At 41.1% G+C, this 27,587-nt stretch overlaps 1 protein-coding gene across 1 annotated transcript in view; it reads right to left on the bottom strand.

The window, feature by feature from the left end:
- Positions 1-27,587, bottom strand: part of jph1b (junctophilin 1b) — a gene marked incomplete at its 5' end in the record, with an annotated part of 63,050 nt that overhangs the window by 22,484 nt on the left and 12,979 nt on the right. Inside the window, 1 exon segment of the mRNA XM_084327900.1 lies at positions 6,092-6,830. Coding sequence (XP_084184026.1) covers positions 6,092-6,830 — 739 coding nt within the window.

Genomic DNA, 27,587 nt, shown 5'->3' with positions numbered 1-27,587 from the left:
ACACACACACACACACACACACACACACACACACACACACACACACACACACACACACACACACACACACACAGACAGACAGACATACACTATCTCTCACACAGTCTCTCTCTCACACACACACTCTCTCTCACACACACTCTCTCTCTATCTCTCTCTCTCACACACAATCACACACACACACACACACACACACCACACACACACACACACCTGTGGTTTAGCCTCGTCGGATCTTCTTGGTTTCATTTCTGTGTCTCACCCACTCACCCTCTGTCACCCCTCTCTCTCTCTCTTCTCACCCCCCCCCCCCCCCCCTGGAGGCCCAGCCTCTCAGCAACCTTCAAACACCAGGCTCCATGTTGTACATTCTGCCTCCCTGACCACTTTAGAGAGGATTAGTCTGTGTGTGTGTGTGTGTCTCTGTGTGTGTGTCTCTGTGTGTGTGTCTCTCTGTGTGTGTGCATGCCTCTGTGTGAATGTATGAAACAGTGTCTGTGTAATATATCTCTCTCTCCCTCTCTCTATATCTCCCTCTCTCTCTATATCTCACTATTCTCTCTCTCTCTCTCTATCTCTCTCTCTCTCTCTCTCTCTCTCTCTCTCTCTCTTTATCTCTCTCTCTCTCTCTCTCTCTCTCTCTCTCTCTCTCTCTCTCTCTCTCTCTCTCTCTCTCTCTCTCTCTCTCTCTCTCTAATCTAATGTACTTCTTTGACTTGGAGCTAGGGCTGTACCGAATGTCATTTTTTTAACATTCAAACCTTCGATTGAAGTATTCGAACGAAGCTTCGAATGTCTATAAAAAAAGAAATTCTTAAAAAAAGAAATTCTTAAAAAAACATTAAAAAAAATATATATATATTTAATTTTTTTTATTTATTTTTAAACTAAATCCTCAATTTGAATAATGTGATTAATCTGATTAAATTAGTCTTTTTATTTTATTAAATCAACTTTCTTTAATGAATATAACTCATCAGTTTAGTCAACATAAATAATCCAATAAGGGCACGGTTGGTATGAAAGTGATGGTGACGACTTATAGTATAATATTATAATATTAGTGTAGCCTAATCTTTAACTCCAACTGTGAAGAAAATCCCCATTGGTTTAAACAGATTAAATAGACAATTAAAAAAAAAAAAATTTAATAAAAAAAAAAAATTCGAATGTTGATTTAGAATTCGAATGTCAACATTATGATCGAAGCTTCGAAGCTTCGAAGCATTCGGTACAGCCCTACTTGGAGCATAATCTGAAAGTGTGCAAAGAATAAAGATGCTTGTTCTACCTGTGTGTGAAGAGACAACCTACAGACATTAATGATTCATATACTGTATACTTTTGCATATTACCATGTGTGTATCACTTGTATCAACATGGTACCAGCCTGCCCATATTTATTGACTCATATTCTATGGTAGCTTGTTCTAACCCATCCTGTTTTATTATTAATTAACATCACCAGACCATTCCAGTCTTTTCAGAACTGCTGGAGATAAAGTGAGGATTTCCTTCATGTTCTAAATGCCGGAAGTAATCGTTAGGATGATCAGAGGATAATCACAGGATAATCACATGATAATCACAGGGGCCCAGTAGATCAAAACTTTTAATCCCTATCTGATCGGATCGGATTTGGATTTTGGGTAGTTCAAAACAAAAAACAGGATTGGGATTTGTTTGATCCCACCAGAGGGGTAGATTTCCAGTGGATTACCAGAGCAAAATGTACTATACAATTTAAAAAATATATATGTTTCAATATAAATAAGATGGCAACGTTTTTTTTAACTATTTTGAATTTAAATAGTTTCGTCATGTTTGTGGTGGCCTATTTTGTTTTCAACCCAATTTTGATGACATAAATGTTTATGCTCATAAAAGTATCACAACAAAGATTGTCAATCACAAATGTAATTTAGATTACAGAAAAAATATCTTCAACAAAAAAAAAGTCCATCACCTTCAGCAAACTGAAACCTCATTTAGAATTCAGCTCCTCAAAGCACGCCTGGATAATCCAGCTGCCGTTGAATTAATGTTTTTTTGTTGTTACCCTAGTGGGAGTATTAAATTTTTTTTATTACAATTCCATTGTGATCTTATGTCCTTTATGTATTTAAAAATATAATAGACATTATAAATGTCTGCAATGTGGTCTCTTGTCTCCCTTGTATTATTTTTCATATCAACTAGATGGAGATTGGTAGGATTAAAGCACTGATATTAGGGATGCCCCGATCACATTTTTTGCCACCGATACCGATCACTGATCGTCTATGAGCTATATCGGCCGATACACTGCAGATACCGATCTTTTATTTAAATTTAAAAAATGTGTCAAACCTTCTATAAACAAATGTCAACAACAACAACCAACAACACAATATCAACATCAACAGTAACAACAATACTAATAATAATAATGACAAAACAATAAGAATGAATAAATACAGATCTAAACTTAACTAACAAATGTTTTGGTTTCGTTATAGCAGTTGGCAGTATTATACTGCAGGTCTCTAACACAGGCATTCTCAAAGTCCGGACTCCGGTCCAGATCCGGACGGAACCATTTCTGACACTGTGAATACATTCCCTGATATCCATAGATGTCCCTAGATACCAAGAACGTGCAAATGGACCTTGTAGAAGTGGAGCAATCTTCCATCTACTTAGGTATGTATTTTTAGGCGAATTTTCAGAAAATAGGGCTAGCCTAAGAGGTTAAAGGGATAGTTCAGTTTTCTTTTTTAATCCTAGCTATTTGCTACTTAACCAATTGTTGATCTGTAGAGTCCTTTCTCGGCACAATCCATGCTGTAGCTCTGGATAGTTAATCTTAATAAGCACAATATTATTTACACTCACCAGTACGGGTTCAGAAAGAAACATGCAACATATATGGCAATCACACATCTAATTAATGAAATATACAAAGCTAAAGACAGAAAGGAAAACACTATAGGTATTTTTTTAGACTTATCAAATGCATTTGATAGTCAATCACCATATCCTCCTGCAGAAGCTCTCACATCTTGGAATAAAAAACAATGCACTGCTATGGTTCACCAGTTACCTTAAAGATAGACATCAGTCTGTATCCTATAATGGGATAAATTCTCCTTTTCTTCCTTTCGGGCCTTTGTTATTTTTGTTATATATCAATGACCTCCCTAACGTCTCAGACAGGCTGTCGAAAATTTTATTTGCAGATGACACAAGTGTATTCTATTCACATAAAGATCCTGATACCATCATTAGGGTCATAAATGAATAACTTAACAAACTATCAATTTGGTTTAAATGCAACAAATTATCACTAAACATTAAAAAAACGAATTTCATTTTTTTGTCTCAAATCTGTGATTTTTAACTCCTCATCTAAAGTAGTGATCAATGACATCCCCATAGCTAGGGTGTGTCACGATTCCTTGGTGTTCTGCTTGATGAATCCCTATCATGGAAACCTCATATCACAGCCATAACTACAAAAATGGACAAGAGTATTGGTATTCTTGGAAAAACACGTCACTTGCTGAGCACCGAGGTTGCCACAATGTTATACTCTATGTGTAACTGAGGGGTACAATTCCCTGACTGTATTACTAGATATGATACTTACTACCACTACCTTTGTACTTAATATTCGGCCACCCAGTACACGGCATAAATATATTATCATAAACACTCTCACGTAGATGAAACGGATCCAACACAAATGTACGAAGTCGAAGTATGCGTTTATTACTACACAGCAATGGTGTGTAGAGCAAGCACTTAATCACTTAATTACATTTATGAATTGAAATAGTATGCACTTTTATGGCAAAGAGTATTCGTCGGTATATCAATAGAGAATGTCCAATCTCTAAAGGCGCAGGTGGTAAATATACGACCTGGAATAGTTAAGGAATAACAGCAATGATACTTTAATGATTATATACTAGATACACTAAGGGGGGGTTAATCCGGTCGCTTGTAAGACAACAGGAGTAGGAGGGGGGGGGGGTAGAATCCGGCTGCCTCGTCCGGCCAAGGGTATCCCAGGTGAACCCACTGTAGTGCCGTTCAATGCGCCGGCGATCCTTGGACCACAGATGAAAGCAGGTGGACTCTTTGTGGGCCGGCTCTCTCCGGTCCACGGGGGAGAGACGTGAAGCGACCTCGTCTTGCAGAGCGTCTCCTCACCTTGCGTCCTCTCCAGGGGGGGGGGTTCCAACACACGGCAGTGTCGGGGGTCTTTATCCATGGAATAATCAAAGTATACAAAGCATAATCCGTGCCTGGGAAGGCGGGCTGTCGTCGGTAGAATAATCCGGTATACAGGTCCACTCGCTCATCGGCTCTGGGGCTCCTCGGGTGCAGCTTCACATGGGGTCAACCACCCTGGGTAAGCAGCCAGTTCTCTGCCCGAAACGATGGGGTACTGACTACGGTAGTATTCTCACCGCACGAAGCACTATATATTAACAGACTATTATTAGCTTAATAGACTACGTCCAACTCGACGATATAGTGCCAAATATGACTATTCAAATATTAATATACACGATGTCTCAATACCGATGGTAGGTCGAACTTGACCTTACTCCCACACGTGGCGTCGCGGGGAGGCTTTACGTCTGTGACTCTATTGGAGGGTAAGAAACTGGACTGAAAAGAAAGTCCTACTTTAGTAGCGCAATATATATACGCACTATGAACAAATAGTCCCATTAGTGGTGCGGTAGCCAGATTCCTACGCGGAACTAGGACTTGTTCGTACATGTGGAGCGGTACGTTTGAACTGGGTCTGAGGGGTATGGCAGCCTGGCACCAAGGTCTCGACCAATAGTAGAATGGAGACTATTATGGGATGTTCAGTAGGCTAGAATGGATATTCAATGCATATTGTACAAGGAATATACAAGGGATATCAGGGAATATTAGAGAATATACAAATACAATTAAATATATATATATAAATAAATATATATATTCGGTTTAATCTGGCCCTTCACAACACTATGGTTTACCCATATATCAATTACTGTAATTTAGTGTGGGGTAGTACTCATCAGACCAAACTTGAGCCCATATACCGTCTGCAGAAACAAGCTCTAAAAATAATCAGCTGTGTTCAACGAAGTAATTCTTCTCAGCCTCTATTCCATAAGTTAGGTATACTCAGTGTTTATCAAGTGAATCATCTTCAGACTGGTTTATTTGTGCATAGTTCTTTAAACAGAGCCCTTCCCCCTTTTTTTCATGACATGTTTGCCCACAATCACCAAATTCATAATTACCCCACACGTAGTTCCTGTTTGCTTAGACCACCCCTTTCCCGCACTTCCCAATCTCAGTTTTGTTTGCTCTACGGAGGGTCAAAGTTGTGGAACTCTTTGCCTCCACATATTTTGGAATTTTCTTTTCTGAAATTCAAAAGAGCACTGAAATCTCATCTCCTAGACCACCAATATTTCCCATATAGACTTCCTTTACAAACTGTGGTCTGATGGCTTGTTGTATTCTGTTATTGTATTTTCGTTTTATTATATATTCTTCCTGTCATTAGTTGTTTTCTCTATACCAGAAATCGTATGGCATGGGTGCCTGCTTCGGTGTCTATGTAGACCTGCTTGTGTGTGTTTGTTTGGGGGGGGGGGGGGGGGGGATTTTATATTTTATCTTGATATAATATCAGTGTAATTTTGCTTCCTGGTGAATGCCACATGCAAGCTCCTAGAGGGTTTTTAGGCAATTCTCCTACACATCCCTTGTGTATTCTATTGTATTATATATGTAATTGTTTTTATATGTGTAAATAAACAAACAAACAAATAGTTAGCCAAAAACCAATGCAAAGTCAATGGGGCCGAGCTCCTGTCTGTACAAGCTGACTGAAGCTGACTGAAGCTGACTGATTCTCACTGAGATCTACTTTGCGTGGCGCTGTGGAGCAGATTTCAGTTGTCTTCACTCAGCAGTGTCCAGACGGGAGCTTGACCCCATTGACAATCAGAACCATCTCACCTTTTACTCTTACATAATCAATGTATGCCGATGACGACCACCTATGGAAAATGATAGAAACCATTCCGTTTACCTGGAGGTGGCGATCTCCACCTTGGTCCTGGCGATGGCGGCGGCCCGTATGGCTCCCTCCACGGCGCGGTCCACCTTCTGCTTAGTTTTGGTGTTCCTGAGCGGGATCAGCTGCTTCTTGATTCCCCGGGCCAAGGTGTTGTTCTTGTACTTGCCCTCCTCCCGGGTGCCGTCAGGGAACACAGTGCAGCCGTAGCCGTGCCGCTTGTTGCCGAGCCACTCGCCCTCATACTTCATGCCGTTGGATCGCTCCGACACCCCGAAGCCGCAGCGCTTGTCGTTCTTCCACTCGCCGGCGTAGGACTCGGTGGTGGTGGCGTCCACGTTGTCCTCCAGCGTCAGGTAGTCATCCGTCAGGTCGAAGCTGACGGTGGAGTTGGCGTCACTGGAGCTGATGCGGCTCATGGCGTCGCTGCGCTTGCTGGAGATGGACGAGCGCGAGTCGGACTTGCGAAGCCGCTGGAGGCTGCCGAACAGCGAGCCGCGGCGGAACAGGCCCTTCTTCTTCTCCGGCCCGTCGCCGTCCGAGTGGAAGTTGAGGACAAAGCCGCCACGCGTCCCGGTGGGCCCGTCGGCGGAGAGCGCCTCCTGGAGGACGGTGCCGTTGCTCTGCTCGCTGCGCAGCGACGACAGGGAGGTGCGGAGCGGCGAGCGGATGACGGCGGCCATGCCGTACGGGACACTCTGCCGGACGCCGTAGCCGTGGCGCATGCCGCCCGTCCATTGACCCTGGTATGTACCTGGAAACACCACAGAAGAAGAAACCATCAGTACATTGACCCTGGTACGTACCCGGAAAAACCACAGAGGAAGAAACCATCAGTACACTGACCCTGGTACATAACCAGAAACACCACAGAGGAAGAAACCATCAGTACTGACCCTGGTACGTACCCGGAAAAACCACAGAGGAAGAAACCATCAGTACACTTACCCTGGTACGTACCCAGAAACACCACAGAGGAAGACACCATCAGTACAATGAGGAGGACAGGAAGGATGGGAGGAAGGAATGTGTCAATAACATATTATATGGATGGAGGGATGGATGATGGATGATGGAAGGATGGATGATTGATGGAGGAATGGATAATGGATGGATGGATGATGGATGGATGATTGATGGATGATGGAGGGATGGATAATGGATGGATGGATTATTGATGGATGGATGATGGAGGGAGGGATGGATGATGGATGAGTGATGGATGGATGGATGAATGGATGGATAGATGGATGAATGAATGAAAGGATGGATGAATGAAAAATCAGGGTAAATGTTCAGGTTTAACAATTGAGCAACTTCTATCTTTGATTCTCTATAGTATTTTTTATAGTGTCCCGACCCATATAAAAACATGTCTTAATAAGAAATTAAGTCGAATTCTGCCTTTGTCTCTATTAACTACATATAAATATTTATATAATTGTTTGCTTTATAGACAAAAGTTGCAACATAATTATGTAATGTAATGTTGTTGGCTGTGTAACGGAGCTTCGAATTAAAATCGAATCTCGGCCCTGAAGCTTCAAATGCCAATTTTTTTTCGAAGGTCAGCCCTACCTACCACAGCCCCATCCAAGACACCCCCCCCCCCCCCCCCCCCCCCCCCCGATAAAGCACGTCATGACCGAAGGAAACACAAACAGCCCGCGCGCCACGCACACCGCCATACACAGCAACAGGAATGCCACCCCCGCAGGCCGCACCATCTCCCCCGGTCCCGGCACCCCCACCACCACAAGGAAAACCAGTGAATCCCACGGCCCCACCCCCCAAACTCCACAGAGGAATGACAGGCTATGCCCCCCAGGACCCGCAGCCACGCCAAAGGAGACACGACTCCAAACACTCAAGCAGACAGACACAACAGCGGCCAAATGAGAAGACATGCAGGACCGGGGCGGTTCGAGACGACACCGGGACCCCCGGAACACAGCAGAAGCCACAGTGAGCCCCCCACGCAAGGAACCTCAAAACCAGCCAGCGAACCAAGGGAACCCAACGACGAAAACCAACCAAAATCCACCCAAGCACACGCAAGAGACCAGTACCCAACTTCAGGGAAGGTCCGGGAAAGGTCCAGCCGAAGCCATAGGCTCCAACCAAACTCCCCCCCAGAGTCGAACACCAGCCTCCCGCATGCACCCCGACTGACCCCAGCCATCACCCATCGCCGAACTCCCCCAACCCACCGACACCCCAAAGAACCCACCACAACCCCCACAGCACCCCAAGGCGTCCCAAAGGTCCCAGGATTACCAGACGACTGCTTTACCTCCTGAGCCCCACAGCTCCATGAAATGATAGATGAAAGAATAGCAACACCTTGTCTTATAGGGACCGATACCTTATCATGTCATATTCAAACTGGCCATATTCAAACTCATTTACTCTCAATAACTAAATTAATTTTATTAATTTGAGTTTTTTACATTGTCAATACCGTTGTTATGGTTAGTACTATGTCCTGTGAAGTCCTGTCTATTGTTATTGTTGCTGTGTTGTGTTGTCTTGTTTCATGTGGATGCAAAATAAATCAGCGTTGTTATTTGGTGAAGTGCCCCTTTAAGTCCAAGAAGATTCCTTTAAAAAGAGTGCTTTAGTATTATGTGCAAGTCAAGGCTCTACTGCTAGAGAAAACACAATTATATCTCAAAATTATACCTCACACACACACAGACACACACACCTACACTCACACACCTACACACACACACACACACACACACACACACACACACACACACACACACACACACACAGGGCTGCCTATAAAGGGGGGGGGGACTTCCGAATTAAAATCGAAGCGCGGCCCCGAAGTTTCGATTGCCAAAAAAAGCTTCGAAGGTCAGCCCTAGTGCATGGTATGAGTGCATGTTAGTGATGCACGATATATCGGCCGCCGATATAATATCGGCCGATATAGCCGTTTTTTTTACACATCGGTATCGGTCCGATATCAAGATATAAAAAAAAAAAAAAAAAAATTCTTTTTACATGTTTTGGCCTTAAATAGTTTCAAAATATCAGTCATTTCTGAAAATAAGTTACAAAAGTAAAAAAAATTGGAAGCTCTTTGGAAAATAGCTCTTTATTTGATTATCATAAAAAAGTGTTTTCTATACAGAGATATCGACATCGGTAAATATCGGTATCGGCCAGAACAGCAATATTAATATCGGTTATCGGTATCGGCCACAATTTTCACATCGGTGCATCACTTGCATGTTATTAGTGCATGTGTGCATGGTATGAGTGCATGTGTGCAATGCATGTTATTAGTGCATGTGTGCATGTTATTAGTGTGAATATCCTTCCTTCCATGTCATTAGTTTTACAGTGAGTTCAGTTAAATGAGCAGCTGCTGTCCCAGGTAGACAGCAGTGAAACAGCTCTAAAAACGACAACTAAATAAACACCTTTTCTGTAACCCTTTGGTGCTGCATAGACGATACCATGATATCATGTTATTATCACCATACTAGAATCACCAGAGACCATGATACCATGTTATTATCACCATACTAGTCACCAGAGACCATGATACCATGTTATTATCACCATACTAGAATCACCAGAGACCATGATACCATGGTATTATCACCATACTAGAGTCACCAGAGACCATGCTACCATGTTATTATCACCATACTAGAATCACCAGAGACCATGATACCATGTTATTATCACCATACTAGTCACCATATTATCACCACACCAGTCATGATATCATATTATCACCATACTAGTCACCATATTATCACCACACCAGAGTCATGATACCATAATATCACCATACTAGAGTCACCATATTATCACCACACTAGAATCATGATACCATAGTATCACCATACTAGAATCACCAGAGGCCACAATACCATATTATCACCATACTAGAGTCATGATACCATATTATCACCATACTAGAGTCATGATACCATATTATCACCATACTAGAGCAATGATACCATATTATCAGCATACTATAATCACCCTGTCACTCTATAACAGTTGGCCTAGGCCTCTAGCTAGCACCCTGTCACTCTGTAACAGTTAGCCTTTAGCTAATACCCTGTCACTCTATGAGTAGAGCCATATGAAATCCACGATCACGGAATCGCGGACGGAATCGCGGAATTGAGCAATAAAAATGGAATCAACTATAAAAAAAAAAAAAAAAAAAAATTTACAGCACTTTGTTCAACTTTGTCAGTGCTGTAAAGTTTAAACCTTTTTAAATCTTAGACAAACAAAACACTTTGCTTTCATGAAATATTGTAAGCCGTCATTTGAGGCTTTATAAAAGCAGCACAATGAACACAAATCTGTCAGTGCCGAGTCCGACCTCATCTTAAATAACAAACAGCATTGCTTGTTGTAGTTAACAAAGAGAGGCAGAGTTGATTTTGCAAAGAAATATATATATATCATTTATATTTGTATATTTTTTAATAATCAAATTTTATTTTCATATTCGAATCCCATGCCCATCGAACGAAGCTTCGAAGTATTTAAGACAGCCCTATTAAATGGACTGTTATATCTTATTAAATTGTGGAAATTTATTCATTCCCACTTATTAGACACTATTTCTGATGGTAAAATGAGCGTACAAAGCAAAATACAGAATTCTGAAATATTAAAACGGAAAAAACGGAATTTGGAAAAAAGATAAAATGGAATTTGGAAAAAGAGAAAACGGATTTCATATGGCTCTATATAAGAGTTAGCCTAGGCCTCTAGCTAGTACACTGTCACTACATAACAGTTAGCCTAAGTCTCTAGCTAGTACCCTGTCACTACAGTTAGCTGTCACTACATAACAGTTAGCCTAGACCTCTAGCTAATACCCTGTCACTACGTAACAGTTATGCTAGGTTTCTAGCCAGTACCCTATCACTACATAGCAGTTAGCCTAGGTCTCTAGCTAGTACCCTGTCACTACAGGGATGAATGAATGAATGAAATGAATGGGCTCGGGAGACAGTTAGCCTAGGACTTGATTAAATCAACAAATCGAAGTCACAGTAGCCTACTGTTTGTTCTGGTCAGTATAGTTCATCATGTTAAAACAAGTTACAGTACTGTTGCTCTGGTCAGTATAATACATCATGTTAAAACAAGTTACAGTACTGTTGCTCTGGTCAGTATAATTCATCATCTTAAAACAAGTCTTGTTTGTCTGGTCAGTATAATTCATCATGTTAAAACAAGTCACAGAGCAGTATTGTTTGTCTGGTCAGTATAATTCATCATGTTAAAGCAAGTCACAGAGCTGTATTGTTTGTTCTGGTCAGTATAGTTCATCATGTTAAAACAAGTCACAGAGCTGTATTGTTTGTTCTGGTCAGTATAATACATCATGTTAAAACAAGTCACAGAGCTGTACTGTTTGTTCTGGTCAGTATAATTCATCATGTTAAAACAAGTCACAGAGCTGTATTGTTTGTTCTGGTCAGTATAATTCATCATGTTAAAACAAGTCACAGAGCTGTACTGTTTGTTCTGGTCAGTATAATTCATCATGTTAAAACAAGTCACAGAGCTGTATTGTTTGTTCTGGTCAGTATAATTCATCATGTTAAAACAAGTCACAGTACTGTACTGTTTGTTCTGGTCAGTATAGTTCATCATGTTAAAACAAGTCATAGCTCTTGGTTCTGGTCAGTATAATTCATCATGTTAAAACAAGTCACAGTACTGTGTGTTCTGGTCAGTATAATTCATCATGTTAAACAAGTCACAGTACTGTTTGTTCTGGTCAGTATAATTCATCATGTTAAAACATGATAAAACAAGTCACAGTACTGTAGTAGTAGTAGTAGTAGTAGTAGTAGTAGTAGTAGTAGTAGTAGTAGTAGTAGTAGTAGTAGTAGTAGTAGTAGTAGTAGTAGTAGTAGTAGTAGTAGTAGTAGTAGTAGTAGTAGTAGTAGTAGTAGTAGTAGTAGTAGTAGTAGTAGTAGTAGTAGTTTATTTTTCAGTCATCAAAAAAAAGTACAATATACATCATCATTTATCAATATTTGATTATTTACAGTGACTGAAAAAGGTACAGACTGAAGCATAGTGCTTATATGTGCCTGTCCTATATTCTTACCAAAAGAAATATATATATATATTTTTACTCCAAAACAGTATTATAAAGAAAAGAAAAAAAGCAAGCAAAACAGTGAAAAACACCCTTGTAGTTTTTCAAAATTTAGCATTAAAAAATTTAAAATAAAAAATACAAAAATGTAGATTCCAAAACAGTATTCTAAAATAAAAAAGAAAAAAAGAAAACAAAACAGTGTTATTCACCCTTGTATTTTTCAAAAATTGCTTTACAAACCTTTTTCTTAAAAACCAAAATCGAATTACTCATTCTTAACTGTATATCCGCATTGTTCCACAAGTTAACCCCAATAATAGAAATACACCTCCTTTTAATCCCTTTCTTAGCTTTCTGAACAGTAAATTTACAAATATCTCTCAAATCATATTTTCTTTCATGTGTTGAAAAAAACCTTTGCACCCCACCTGGGAGTAACTTTGCTTTAGCTCTGTACATTATTTGCATATTTTTATAGTAAACCAAATCATTAAATTTCATAATATGAGACTTTATAAACAATGGATTTGTGTGTTCATAGTAACCAGCCTTGAAAAGGTTCCGAATGGCCCGCTTTTGCAGTACGACTATTGGATTTACTGTATTTTTAAATGTCGACCCCCATACTTCCACACAGTAAGAAATGTAAGGAAGTATAAGTGAGCAGTAAATTATGTGCAAGGCTTTGTAGTTTAATATATCCTTACATTTATACAATATTGCTACTGACTTAGATATTTTTCCTTGAATATAGTTAACATGTTGTTTCCATGTTAATTTCTGGTCAATAACTACCCCTAGAAATTTTATCTCAAAAACTCTTTCTATTTTTACATCACATATTTTTAACTCTATCTCCCCCTCTATTTCTTTTCGATTTCCAAAAACCATAAATTTAGTTTTCTTAATATTGAGAGACAATTTATTAACATCAAACCAAGTTTTGAGAGTTTCAAGCTCTCTTTCAATATCAGGCAAAAGTTCCTTTAAATTACTTCCTGAGCAATATAAATTTGTATCATCTGCAAAAATAACAAACTTTAACAGTTCTGGTCAGTATATTTCATCATGTTAAAACAAGTCACAGTACTGTTTGTTCTGGTCAGTATAATTCATCATGTTAAAACAAGTCACAGAGCTGTACTGTTTGTTCTGGTCAGTATAGTTCATCATGTTAAAACAAGTCACAGAGCTGTACTGTTTGTTCTGGTCAGTATAGTTCATCATGTTAAAACAAGTCACAGAGCTGTACTGTTTGTTTTGGTCAGTATCGTTCATCATGTTAAAACAAGTCACAGAGCTGTTGCTCTGGTCAGTATAATTCATCATGTTACACAAGTCACAGTACTGTTTGTTCTGGTCAGTATAGTTCATCATGTTAAAACAAGTCACAGTACTGTTTGTTCTGGTCAGCCTGATCTCAAACCTACCGAAGTCGGCCCATGTCACCCCACTTCTTAGGGACCTGCACTGGCTCCCCATTGCTGCACGTATCCGCTTCAAGGCCCTCGACCTAGCATACCGTGCGGCAAAGGGAACCGCTCCCGCCTACCTCCGGTCAATGGTCTCTAACTACACACCCCTACGCTCTGCATCTTCTGGCCGCCTCAGACCTACTCCTATCCAAGCTCCCGGAGGGTCATCAAAGAGAAGCCGCCTATTCTCAGTCCTTGCCCCACAATGGTGGAATGAACTACCCATCCCAGTTAGGACAGCCGAATCCCGTCCAATCTTTCGCCGTCGACTAAAGACTCACTTCTTCAACCATTATCTGAAATGATTAAAAAAAAAAAAAAAAAAAAAAAAACCGACTAACCTTACTGTCATGCACTTGTCCTAATAAACTAACCTACACTGTAACACGCAACACTTTGATGAACATTGTTACTCAGCTGATAGAGTTGTACCCTTCTTGCTGTCTTGTCGTACAGAACTTGTAAGTCGCTTTGGATAAAAGCGTCAGCTAAATGACTAAATGTAAATGTAAATGTAAATGTAAATGTTAAACAAGTCACAGTACTGTTTGTTCTGGGCCCCGTTCCTTGTACCTGGATAACTGAGTTAGCCGGATAACTTTAACTGGATAACTGAGTTAGCCGGACTTTCCGGTTCCCCGTACCTGGATTTTCCAAATCACCATGACAACAGATCCAAAAGTTTGAGCCTGGTCGAAAGCAGAGTTTAAGTTCAAATTAGCCTGAACCATCGCCACGCCCCCGCAAAGAAGTGACAGCCCGTTTCCTGAAATTATTCCCACAGTCTACGATCTGCATTATACCATTCTGAATTACGTTTTTGTGCTCCATTCTTCCAGAGGGGGCTTTTGAAATGTAAAATAGACCCAAAATGCTGATACTAAATTCACTTTGTCCTAAATAATGCACGTTATATATACCGTGGCGCTCGCTCGTGCGATGTACACATTGTGGTTATTTTAATTGTAACTGGGATTAAGATGTCTGATGAGATGCGCTGTTTGACGGATTTGAGAAATTGAATGAGCCGTTGACGTCACATTAATGAATGAGGATAAAGAGATAAAACTTCATTCATAACAAAGAATATTCTAAACACGGGTCTCTCGTTCATTAATGTATAAACAATGAATTCATCCCATCTGGCACAGTGGCTCAGCGGTAGTGCTCAATCCTGGCAACCCGGCGACCGGGGTTTGAAACCCCGTCTTTCCAATATAAACGTTTGGAATATAATATTAATGATTATACGCAAAGGTAGCATAGTTTTAAGTTAAAATATTATAAATCTACATGCATTGAGGATGTCATTCTTTATATAGCTCTCAACGTGCACCAAATTGAATTATTCCTATATTGCAAAAAGAAGGAGATGACTGGGTCTCGAACCCCGGTCGTCTGCGTGAAAGTCAAAAGAACAACCCGTTAGACCACAGAGACTAGCAAGATCTCATTTGATTATTCAATCCAGCAGGCAAGTTTAAAGAAATATATGTTAATAAAGTTCTAAATCAATTAATCAATCAATGCCGCTAGAGAATCAGATTCTCTGCTATCGATACGTGCTGGCTTTTCAACTGAAGCGGCCGCGCGCATTTAGCCTGGGTCGCAAGTCTGGCTTGAGTTAACGAGACTGAATCCACCTTCGAGGAACAGGAAAATCCCGGCTTCAAACATCGGGTTAACTGAAGCTGGATAATGACATCTTGATCGACTTAGTTGAACCAGGTACAAGAAACAGGGCCCAGGTCAGTATAATTCATCATGTTAAAACAAGTCACAGTACTGTTTGTTCTGGTCAGTATAATTCATCATGTTAAACAAGTCACAGTACTGTTTGTTCTGGTCAGTATAATTCATCATGTTAAAACAAGTCACAAAGCTGTACTGTCTGTCCTGGTCAGCATAATTCATCATGTTAAAATAGGATTTAGTCATCATACACAATACAATATGCACAATCATTCTAGACTGTAAATAAGGTCAACAGTATTTGATTCTCGCAGTGACTGAAAAGGTACAGGCTAAAGCATAATGCTTATAATATATGCCTGTCCTATATTCTTATCAAACTAAACTAAACTAAAAATAATAACATAATAAAGATTATTCACATTTATAACCCTCAAAAATAGCTACTTATAGTATAGTAACTTATAGCTCTGTATATTATTTGCATTATTTTATAGGGTAGATTCAGGAAACGTCTAAAGTAGCAGCAGGTGTAGAGTCACATACATACTGTATCCGTCTTCGAGACTAAAGTACATGATCAGAGGCTTCGGGACGTGAAGCCCAGGAGTGGTCTGTGCCACTCAGTCTGGCCTGAAGGCCTCAGCTGGATGGAGAATGTGCTATTTTGGAAGATGCAAGTAACTCGAGACGTCGGGAAGTTGGTCAGCGACGCTAAACACATAACTCTCACCGCTATCTTGCTATGTGAGCTCAGCTCAGCCTCCTCCTCGGCAGCAACGCACTGAAGAAAACACACTCCATCCAACACTATAGAAAACATGCTGCTGTCCCAGATTATCAAAATAAAGATACCAATAAAGCCTGTGCAATAAACAACCAAGTGACAGACATATATCTTGGATTGTTTTTTAACACTTTGTATGATTATAGACATTATCCTTGATTGTTTTTAACTCTTTGTATGATGATAGACATTATCTTTGATTGTTTTTAACTCTTTGTATGATGATAGACATTATCCCCATTATCTTTCTTCAACTTCTATTCTATTGTATTCTATAGTATAAAGTAGGCTACATAACTCCAGCCCTAGAACCAGTCAGTACTAAACCTCTATACAGAGAGAGAGAGAGAGAGAGAGAGAGAGACAGAGAGAGAGAGAGAGAGAGAGAGAGAGAGAGAGAGAGAGAGAGAGAGAGAGAGAGAGAGAGAGAGAGAGAGAGAGAGAGAGAGAGAGAGAGAGAGAGGGGGGAGGGGTAGAGAGTGAGGAGAGAGGGAGAGAGAGAGAGAGAGAAGAGAGATAGAGAAAATAATGAAAATAAGGGCTGAGGAATACAACCAAAATATCATTTCAAAATCAAAGAATTTCACTAAATATAGCAACATTCTTTCTATAACCTTCTCTTGCAATACAATGTCCACGCTGCTTTTGAATTGGAAACGGTCTATTTTGTTTTACTTTGAGATCGCTGCTCCGGACAGCCACACAAACCAATGCAAAGGCAATGAGGTCAAGCTGACATCTGCTCCACAGCAACACAAAGTAGGGAGCCTCAGTCACTCGTACAGACAGGAGCTTGACCCCATTGATTTTGTATTTTGTAACTTGTCCAGAGCCAGTGTTTATATTAGTGCTTAGTGCACAGTACACTCTTCATAATGTCTGGACCTTAAAACATCTCTGGTTCTGTGCTCTGCTGCCTGGCCTGAGGCCTCACTTACATCTTAAAACATCTCTGGTTCTGTGCTCTGCTGGCTGGCCTCGCATGTTAAAGGTAGAGATGTTCCGATACCATTTTTTCCTTCCCGATCCGATTCCGATACCTAAGCTTTGGGTATCGGCCAATACCGATACTGATCCGATACCAGTGCATACATAATTATTATTATTTTTTTTTTATATTATATAAATTATAATTTTTTTTCTTCTTTTTTTTACAGCTACTGTTTTATATATAATGTTTTTTAGTAATAACTATAAAGTAATGGTATTTATTAGGGCTGTCAGTTTATCGCGTTAATTATATTAATTAATTACACCGCAAATTATCGTGTTATGAAAATTAACTCAAAATTAATTACATTTCTTTTTTGTTTATAATATTCTTTTTGTATCTCATTCATTCCATAAGAATGTAGAATACACATTTACAGATTTTTTTTTTAATATGGCCCATTTGCATGTTCTTGGTATCTGATTCTAGGGACATCTATGAATCTCAGGGAATGTATTCCCAGTGTCAGAAATACTGTGGGCTAGATCCACAAAGAATGGATTGCACGGTGCAAGTTGCACCCTTACTTACAATTCATTATGAATTGAAAATGGGGGACCCTGATGTAAACAAGACGAAAGTCTTTCTCTGGTCTGCATAACATTTTCATTCAATCAATCAATCTGCGCGGTGATTGATAGAATGGAAATTTTATTTTGAGTAAATTGTAATGAACCAAATGAGAATATCAATAAATTTTTTTTTATCTTTGACTGTGAATAACACCATGCTCAAATTGGCCAGACCTGAAAAATCGAAGCAAATTAATAGATGGAAAATGATTAAACAGAAGGTTTTGTATACAGTACTGAATTCTGCCATCCGGACACATGCAATTTGAAATATGATTATAGAATATAGAATATCAGGCATAAAATGGTTATGCGATTAAAATGCGATTAATTAGATTAATTAATTACAAATCCTGTAATTAATTAGATACATTTTTTTAATCGCCTGACAGTACTAGTATTTATTCAACAACAGGTGATTGTATAGATTAGTATTAGTATCAGTAATTGAAAACTATCTCAATGAGTTCACCCACGGAAAGGTTGTTGGCACATTAGTTCCACACGGACATTATTCATTGCTGCACTTGCTTCCACAAGGCTCCGTTTTCTGTTGTGATTTTTGCAGAATAAATATTCAACATTCTCTTTTGAGAATCCGCCTCAGACTCTTATCATTTGGCACTAAAAGCTAAACATTGTCACCGATATGGCTGTCCGCAACATGTCATTAATTGTGTACGCGAGGTGGTCGATCAGTGACGACGTTAAACGTGAGCTAGGTTAGCTAGCATGAGCTACCGGTAGATGGAAAGACTGTAACGTTACTGGTGAAAATGTGATTTAACTTGGAATACTCCTTTGCCAACTTGCTGTACTTTGCTTGCAGGTCTGCAGCCATTATTGCTGGATTATGAATAGCCCCAACTTTAGCCAAGGTAACGTTAAAGCTAAAACTTTAGCGTTAGTTAACGCTAGCTTTCGGTTAGCTGTTCAATGCTAACACCACCAAGCGAACCCATCAGAGCTCCCCGTCAACAGCGCTCTGTCGGGACGATGGCAAAGTATCTGGAAAGTATCTGCTGTTAAAATGACAAATGGCATTGACACTTTAATTCACGGTCAGTTAAAAACACGTTTGTTTTATAACGCTCACTCAGCAGACCGCAGTGTTGTTGATAAATTACGTCATATGGTATCGGAGCACAGAATTAGAGGGTACTCGCCGATACCGATACCAGCATTTTAGGCAGTATCGGCGGCATTTCCGATACTGGTATCGGTATCGGAACAACTCTAGTTAAAGGGGACATGCATTGCTATTCCTTGCACTTTTTTTCCAAAAGAAATTCATTGTTTTATATTTCTAATCAAGTACTCAAAAGCATAATTTTTCAGCCTCAGGATTTCAGGCTGTTATTGGATGGGCTCCGGCCATAAGCGCTTTGAGTGACAGTCACCCACACAGCGTGATACATACGAGAGAGAGCGAGAGAGAGAACGAGCAAGCGCGCGCGCGCGAGAGAGAGAGAGAGAGAGAGAGAGAGAGAGAGAAAAAGCGAGAGGGAGAGGGAGAGAGAGAGAGAGAGAGAGAGGAGAGATGCGTCCCGACACTAGGGTTGTCATGATACCAACATTTTAGTTTCGATACTATACCAATATTAATTTCGATTAGAGCTGGGCCGTTAACGGCGTTAACGTGCTGCGTTAACGCTATACTAGTATCGCGCGATAATATAATTAACGCATTAATCTAAAAAAAAATAATAATAATAAAAAATTTACATTTTTTTTCTACCTTTATTTACCCAGGGTAGGTTCGCTGAGCACAGATGTTCTTTTCCATTCACACCTGGGAGCTGCCCAGTACAACCACAGTTGACACTAGGGGTGCACCGATATGAAAATTGGCCACCGATACCGATACCGATTGTTCAACTAACACAATCGGCCGATACCGATACCGATACCGATAATTGTGGCAAAAAATAAGTATTTTTAATTTTTTTTAATATTTTTTTTAATATTTTTTTTTAATATTTTTTTTATTTTTTTAATGAAACTACTGTATATTTGTATGTGTGTTTGTATTTGTAGGCCTCTTTACTTACTTAAAAAAGGAAACATCAAGAAATATGTTTATGGTATCACTGATCCCTCTCCCAGTATCGTCTGGCGGCCTGCAGAGGGATACTATTTTCTCAACCAGAGCTTTCAACCAATGCAATGGAACCATTCTGGCGGCCTGCAGCGGGATACTATTCTCTCAACCAGAGCTTTCAACCAATGCAATGGAACCATTTTGATTGACAGTCGATTCGGCCAATTACGCCACACCGCTAGCACCCACCTCCTGCTTACCACCAAGCGTTTATTCATTTTTCTACTTCGGGGCATGCCGCCATTGATCTGCTTGTGAGAATGCGAGTCAAACTCAGAACCACAACAAGCTAATAAGTTAGCTGCCCGGCAGTGCCCGCCGACCAGCGCGCTCCACAGGATGGCCAAACGAGACACAATGATTTTACTGCAACAAATGTTATAATAAAACAAAGCCTTTCTATACATTTGTCTGGTTGAAAACTTTATTAACAGATTGCAGAATGTGTAGTTGGGTACGGAATGAGCAACGGAATGTAACCGAGCTATGCACGGCTTGCTTGCTATCTTCGGGTAAATACTATGCTGATGTAATTGAACGTGTAACTAACTATAATAACGTTAATGCCACAAAACGAATGTTTGTGTCATTTTAACAGCAGATACTTTCTTAAATGCCATCCTCCCGACAGAGCGGTGTTGATGGGGAGCTCTGATGGATTCGCTTGGTTGTGTTATTACATTAGCATTGAACAGCTAACCGAAAGCTAGGGTTAAGTAATGTTAAAGGTTTAGCCATAACGTTACGTTGGCTAAAGTTGGGGCTATTCTTAATCCAGTAATAATGGCTGCAGACCTGCAAGCAAAGTACAGCAAGTTGGCAAAGGAGTATTCCAACGTAAATCACATTTTCACCAGTAACGTTAGTCGTCTGCCTCCCGGCTATGAACGGACTCGGAGTAATGCCTTGCTGCTATGGGTAATAATAATATGCTGATGTTATTGTCCGTGTAACACTAACTATATAACGTTAATGCCACAAAACGAATGCCTTGTTAATCATAAATAGTAACTTTGATGCAGTAGCTTGTGTGTGTGTGGGGCGGACGGCGGGCGTTGTGCAGGTAGGTCGCGAGTGAACTTTTTTTTTTTTGCCTTTTGACGCTACACAAATGGATGGTTAGTTATCGGCGACTGCTATCGGCACATTTGAGCTTATCGGCCGATAGGCCGATAGCAGTCAACAAGGCACTTATCGGCCGATACCGATACCCGACCGATATATCGGTGCACCCCTAGTTGACACCATTGGCCACTGAGCAACTCCACTGGAGCAGTTGATTCAAGCCATGTCACATAGTTCAAGTTTGAAATGATTCTTTTTGTTTTGCTCCTGAGAGTGTGCTAGATACTGTACTGTACTGGTAATATTATGTATTTCTGTTAACTTCTGAATAAAACAACTTATTAAACACAAGTACATCTTATTGAACATTATTTTGATATTTCATTACCAATTATCATAGCAAAACAGCTTTTTCAAACAGTCTGTAATGCATTTTGGAAACGGGAGATGGGCTCATGGTGTAATGGGCCACCTGGCCTGAGAAACATAAGGAGGAAAGAAAAAGTAAGGACTTACTTCTGGTCATTATTTGGGTAGAACACACATATTTTGAATGCCTTCGGCAGGTTTTTTTTTTTTTTTGCCATTTTAATCTAGATTAAATCCAGGATTGCAGATAGATTAATCTAGATTAAAAAATTAATCTATGCCCACCTCTAATTTCGATACTTTTCGCTACTTTCGATGCTTTTCCTCAAAATCAGGGAAACACTCTCAGATGTCATTATTGTTCTTTATTTTAAAACACAACAATGACGAGAATAAATAAATTAAAAGCAATGGCATTCAAAATGCTGGAGAACTTCTTTTGCACTCAAAACAGTTGCTGTACAAGGTTTCTGAACCCAGCTTTGGAACTTGGTCCATACAGATGAACTCTGCGACTGCCCTGTTGAGCCTTTTATCATCGTTGGACTAATTTGTGTACTTAATATGCTGCTAAAAAAAAGCTGGGAGGTTAGGTTGCTTCTGAGTGGGGGGAGTCACTCTGTGAGCCAAATGCAGCAGACTTCTGTAGTTAAAAAAAAATTCAAGGGGTAGAAAAAGTATGGTTGTATTATTATACATTTGTCATAGCAGAGGGCCTAATTAGTTTGAGATACCATAAGTTACCTAGAAAATTTTTTGATGAGTGAGACTGATTATAGCCTATCATAATCTAGAACTAGGTTATGTCATATTGTAGGCTGTTTAACAAAAATAAAATTGATTTCCGTTGTCTTTATACAGTATGTATGAACCATTAATGGGCAATTGTCAAATGTCTCTGTATAAATCACATTTGTGACTAATCCATAGAGATGCTGTGTTTACTAGCTTTCAGCACGGCAGTTTAGGCTATTATTAGGCATTTCAATTTATTTTCTATTCTTGCGAATAGCATTGTGGACATTTTCTAATGCTCGTATAAGGAACTGTGGTCACGGGGGTCGGCATGGCTCGTCCGGCGAGTGTTGGCATCAACGGCATGACCGCAGCGCTGACGGGAGCCGCTGCGGCATGCGACGCCGGCCACCACAGCCATCGACGGTCGCAGTGAGGATCTCCGTCGACCGACGCCAGCTGGCTGGCTCCGGCTGGAACCGTGGCTTGCCGGCTGTGCGGGCCGGCGCCGGCCGAGTTCGCCCCGTGCGGGGTGTGCTAGCCGGCCGGCGCTGATCAACAAAGATCCTCACCGCGACTGCCGATGGTTATGACTAACTAATCGCGGTGAGGGTCTTTGTTGATTGACGTTGGCTGGCTGGCACACCCCGCATGGAGCGGACTCGGCCGACGTCGGTCGACGGGGATCCTCACTGCGACTGCCGATGGCCACGACAGCCGGCGCTGCGTGCCGCGGTGGCTCCTATCGGCGCTGCGGTCGTGCCACCGATGCCAGCGTTCGTTGGACGAGCTATGCTAGCTCTCGTCTCAACTAGAGTTTGTTGTTCTTCATTCCAGAAGGTTGCTTCCGGTAAACTAGCGCAACGTCACCACTGACAGCAGCGCTGTGCTCCAATAGGAAGGCATTCGCATGCATAAATGAATAAATAAAAAAATTTAAAAGTACAGTTTTTTCCCCAAATGCAGAATAGTATCATTTCGAACACTCTAGTACCGCGGTACTATACTAATACCGGTATACCGTGCAACCCTACCCGACACACACGCAGTCAAGTTTGTCTGTAAATGCTCCGACGAGGGAGAGAGAGAGAGGAGAGATGCGTCCCCGACACACACACAGTCAAGTTTGTGTGTAAATGCTCCGATGAGGGAGAGAGATGGCGCACACACATTTTTACACACACTTCTGCACGCGGTCCCGCCGGTCCCTCTCTCTCTCTCCCTCTCTCCCTCTCTCTCGCTCGCTCGTTCTCTGCCTCTCTGTCAAAACACGTTTGAGGAAGTGTCGGGTTACACTATGCGCTACAACCATAGAGGGGGCGTTACTGCAAATCAGTACCTTATTCACGTCAGCTATACCGTCAAATCAGAACAGCTTAGTTGAGTGAGGGAAGATCTCATGAACTCGAGACTAGACTGATGAGTCAATATGATAATTAACGACACAGACCACATTGATATAATCCCCATTTTGCTAGGAAACAATGCTAAACACTGGAAAAGGCCATTTATAATGCATGGGACCTTTAAAACATCTCTGGTGCTGTGCTCTGCTGCCTGGCCTGAGGCCTCACTTACATCTGCACAGCTTTAAGTCTTTCATATAAGATAAGATAAGATAAGATATTCCTTTATTGATTTCCTTGGGGAAGTTCTGGTGTCTCGTATTTTTATATTCAGATGTAATTTTATTGCCTATATTTATGTCTTTCTACTATTACCCTGCCCATACCTGTACCTCCCCTCCCCCTCCCCCATGCTGCTATGACGCCAGCATTTTCCCAAGGAGATCAATAAAGGAATATCTTCTCTCGTTCAGCTTTGCATGGGCTTACTACAGTACTGTGGGCCTGTGGACTTGCCTCCTGTCCTTAGTGTGCACTAGCCACATTTGCTGTGCACTTGTTGCTTCCATGGAATAGTATAGTAGTGCATAGCTGTGCACTCGTCATACAGTATGTAGCTCTGCTTGTGCACTTGGCCGGTATTCATGTAGCTTCTGCGTCCGTCCCTGGCGTGTTACTGGCAGGGGGAGCAGCTTATTTATATTACGAGACCAGAGACCTGAGCCCACAGTGAGGTCTGTTCCATTCCCAGACCTGAGCCGGGAGTTTCCACTGCACCAGACCCCTCACTCTACACACCTGTCCTGTCCCCTCACTCTACACACCTGCCCCCTCACTCTACACACCTGTCCCCTCACTCTACACACCTGCCCCCTCACTCTACACACCTGTCCCCTCACTCTACACACCTGCCCCCTCACTCTACACACCTGCCCCCTCACTCTACACACCTGTCCCCTCACTCTACACACCTGTCCCCTCACTCTACACACCTGCCCCCTCACTCTACACACCTGTCCCCTCACTCTACACACCTGCCCCCTCACTCTACACACCTGCCCCCTCACTCTACACACCTGCCCCCTCACTCTACACACCTGTCCCCTCACTCTACACACCTGTCCCCTCACTCTACACACCTGCCCCCTCACTCTACACACCTGCCCCCTCACTCTACACACCTGCCCCACCTGCCCCCTCACTCTACACACCTGCCCCCTCACTCTACACACCTGTCCCCTCACTATACAGACCAGGCAGGAAGTGGGAACGATGTCTCAAATATCTGGACTGGACTGTTAAAGGTAGTGTACCTTTTTTAAACCTTCACATTAAAGAGGACCTGTCCTTTACTGTGTGTTGCATTGCTGTTACATAATGAGGGGTTGTCTCAACACTGAGAACATGTAAAATATGTACATTGTTCTTACAGAATGAGGGGTTGTCTCAACACTGAGAACATGTTATGTACATTGTTTTTACAGAATGAGGGGTTGTCTCAACTCTCAACACTGAGAACAAGTTAAAAATGTCATATTTGATCTGCAACGTCTATCTGATAGTTGGATCTGAATTTAGTTTGACGGTACAGGCTCACGCACCACCGCTAAGATGTACAATAATTATCATATTTGTACAATAAAAGCAGCTTGCTTGTTACAGGCACAGAAACAGCCCATTGAGAACAGGACTGAAACAGAGAGGTATAGAGGCTGCTAGAATGAGAACAGGGCTAAAACAGAGAGGTATAGAGGCTACTAGAATGAGAACAGGACTGAAACAGAGAGGTAGAGGCTGCTAGAATTAGAACAGGACTGAAACAGAGAGGTATAGAGGCTGCTCAAATGAGAGCAGGACTGAAACAGAGAAGTATAGAGGCTGATAGAATGAAAACAGGACTGAAACACAGAGAGGTATAGAGGCTGCTAGAATGAGAACAGGGCTGAAACAGGGAGGTATAGAGGCTGATAGAATGAGAACAGGACTGAAACAGGGAGGTAGAGGCTGCTAGAATTAGAACAGGGCTGAAACAGAGAGGTATAGGCTGCTAAAATGAGAGCAGGACTGAAACAGAGAGGTATAGAGGCTTATAGAATGAGAACAGGACTGAAACAGAGAGGTACCGTATAGAGGCTGCTAGAATGAGAACAGGGCTGAAACAGGGAGGTATAGAGGCTGCTAGAATGAGAACATGACTGAAACAGAGAGGTATAGAGGCTGCTAGAATGAGAACAGGACTGCAACAGAGAGGTATAAAAACTGGTAGCTGGTAAAGTGAACTTTTCAGACAAATTTCACATTCTCAGCTAGTATGCCCTGGAAAAGTAATAGTATTTATTATTAATTAAATATATATAAATTACAAAAGATGTATAGGAGACGCCATTTTGGACGCATAGACACACCATTAGAAAAAGTTGTGTAAAACACTCATTTTCTGTGGTATTATTGTTATCAACTTTGGACCTGTACTAGATAAGGCTTTAGGATATGGACCCATTGTTTTCCAGGTCATACCATATCAGCTCGAACCTGTAGGAGGCCTCTGTTTGCAAGATAATTCAAATGGAAGTAAAAAAAGAAAGAAAATTAAAGGTCCCATGGAAAGTAAATAAAATCACTTTTTAGTAGGGATGCCCCGATCACGTTTTTTGCCACCGATACCGATCGTCTATGAGCCATATCGGCCGATACCGATCGTTTTTGGTTTTATAAAAAAATATATATATATTAATATATACGTTTTTTTATTTATTTTTTTATAAAATATATATATTATATAATTATACTTGTAGTTGTATTATTTGCGAGACATCGCCACCACGCAACAAGTCAAAATGCTCGCTATCTGCAAACAGCTCCACTGTCTGTGTGTATACTCTGCTTTGGTCAAATCACATTCATCATTGCCCTCAGCGTCCCCAGTCAGAGCAATAGTTCAACAGGGTCTGAAACGTATAAGATGTGATGCATGATAGCTAATTAGCCAATGTTTAGCTGCAAAAACGAATAATGTCAATTATGTTATAAGACATTGATATCAGGAGCTATCTGTAGCTACTGCTAGCCGGCTAGATGACGTTAGACAATGCATCATGTATTAAAATAAAGTGAACTATTTAGTTTACTGGATTATTTCGTTATGATCTAACAGTGATCTAACGTGAGCTAACGTTAGCTATCTATGCTAACGGAGGTCTCATGCTGGCGCATCCCTATCATTCTTAAACTGAAATGCGCATTTGTTGATATCAGGAGCTATCAGTAGCTAGCCAGTTAGACAATGCATCATGTATTAAACTAAAGTGAATAGTTGACTGTGTAGTTTTGTTTAAACAGTAACGTTAGCTCACAAGCGATAAATAGTTAGCCAACGCTACCCAGTACTTGCGAAAACGAATGCCAAACTGTCACGTTGATATCAGGAGCTATCAGTAGATAGATAACATTAGACAACGCCTCATGTATTAAACAAAAGTGAATAGATGACTGGGCCATTTTGTTTAATGCTGGTTATGTTGAAAGAGGAGCTCTGCGGTGCTCATGCACTCGACTCTTGCCGAAGGGTTTGTTGACATGACACGGGTCTGGGAGGGGGAGGAGGAGGAGGGGCAAGACGTGCAGCAGCAGCAGAGTGTGGCTGTGAGAGAAGAGCGAGTGAGAACTCCGCTGAGAATTGGATCATGTTTTCCGTGTCATTGATCGGTTTTCACGATCGGCGAAAATAAAGCATTATCGGAATTCACCGATCTCATATTTATACTGAATATCGGCCGATACCGATCGCTGGCCGATCGATCGGAGCATCCCTACTTTTTAGGCAATTTTACACAATTCCTGTGAGCCTATGGAACACATCTGTAAGGGGGGGGGGGTTGTCTCAGCTGAACTGAAGAAACAGGACTGGGTAGAGATTTCACATCTAGTCACTGTTGGTACAACCCCACATTGCTAGAAAACAATGCAAACCACTGGATAAGATAGGGGACCTTTAACACTTTCAGTGCCAATGACAAGATTTCTCGTCAGCTCCGAGTGAGTGTTTAGAACAAGAATCAAAGGAAAAAGATCAAAGGAACTAAAAACGAGATCTCTCGTTTTTGGCGCTCAAGTGTTGGCAACGAAACACGAGATTATTCATTTTTGGCGCCCAATGAGTTAAGAGGTTAATGATTAACATGAACTCACACTGTGTGCTGTTTTCAACACATCGGTTCTGGATGGTCAGTTTTCCACTGCCATGGCAACCATGTGACAACACACCTTTAA

This window comes from Notolepis coatsorum (genome assembly GCF_963971535.1).
Source record: "Notolepis coatsorum genome assembly, chromosome: 13".
NCBI lineage: Eukaryota > Metazoa > Chordata > Actinopteri > Aulopiformes > Paralepididae > Notolepis > Notolepis coatsorum.
The sequence above is the reverse complement of the archived record's forward strand: the minus strand, read 5'-3'. Positions and strand labels throughout refer to the sequence as shown.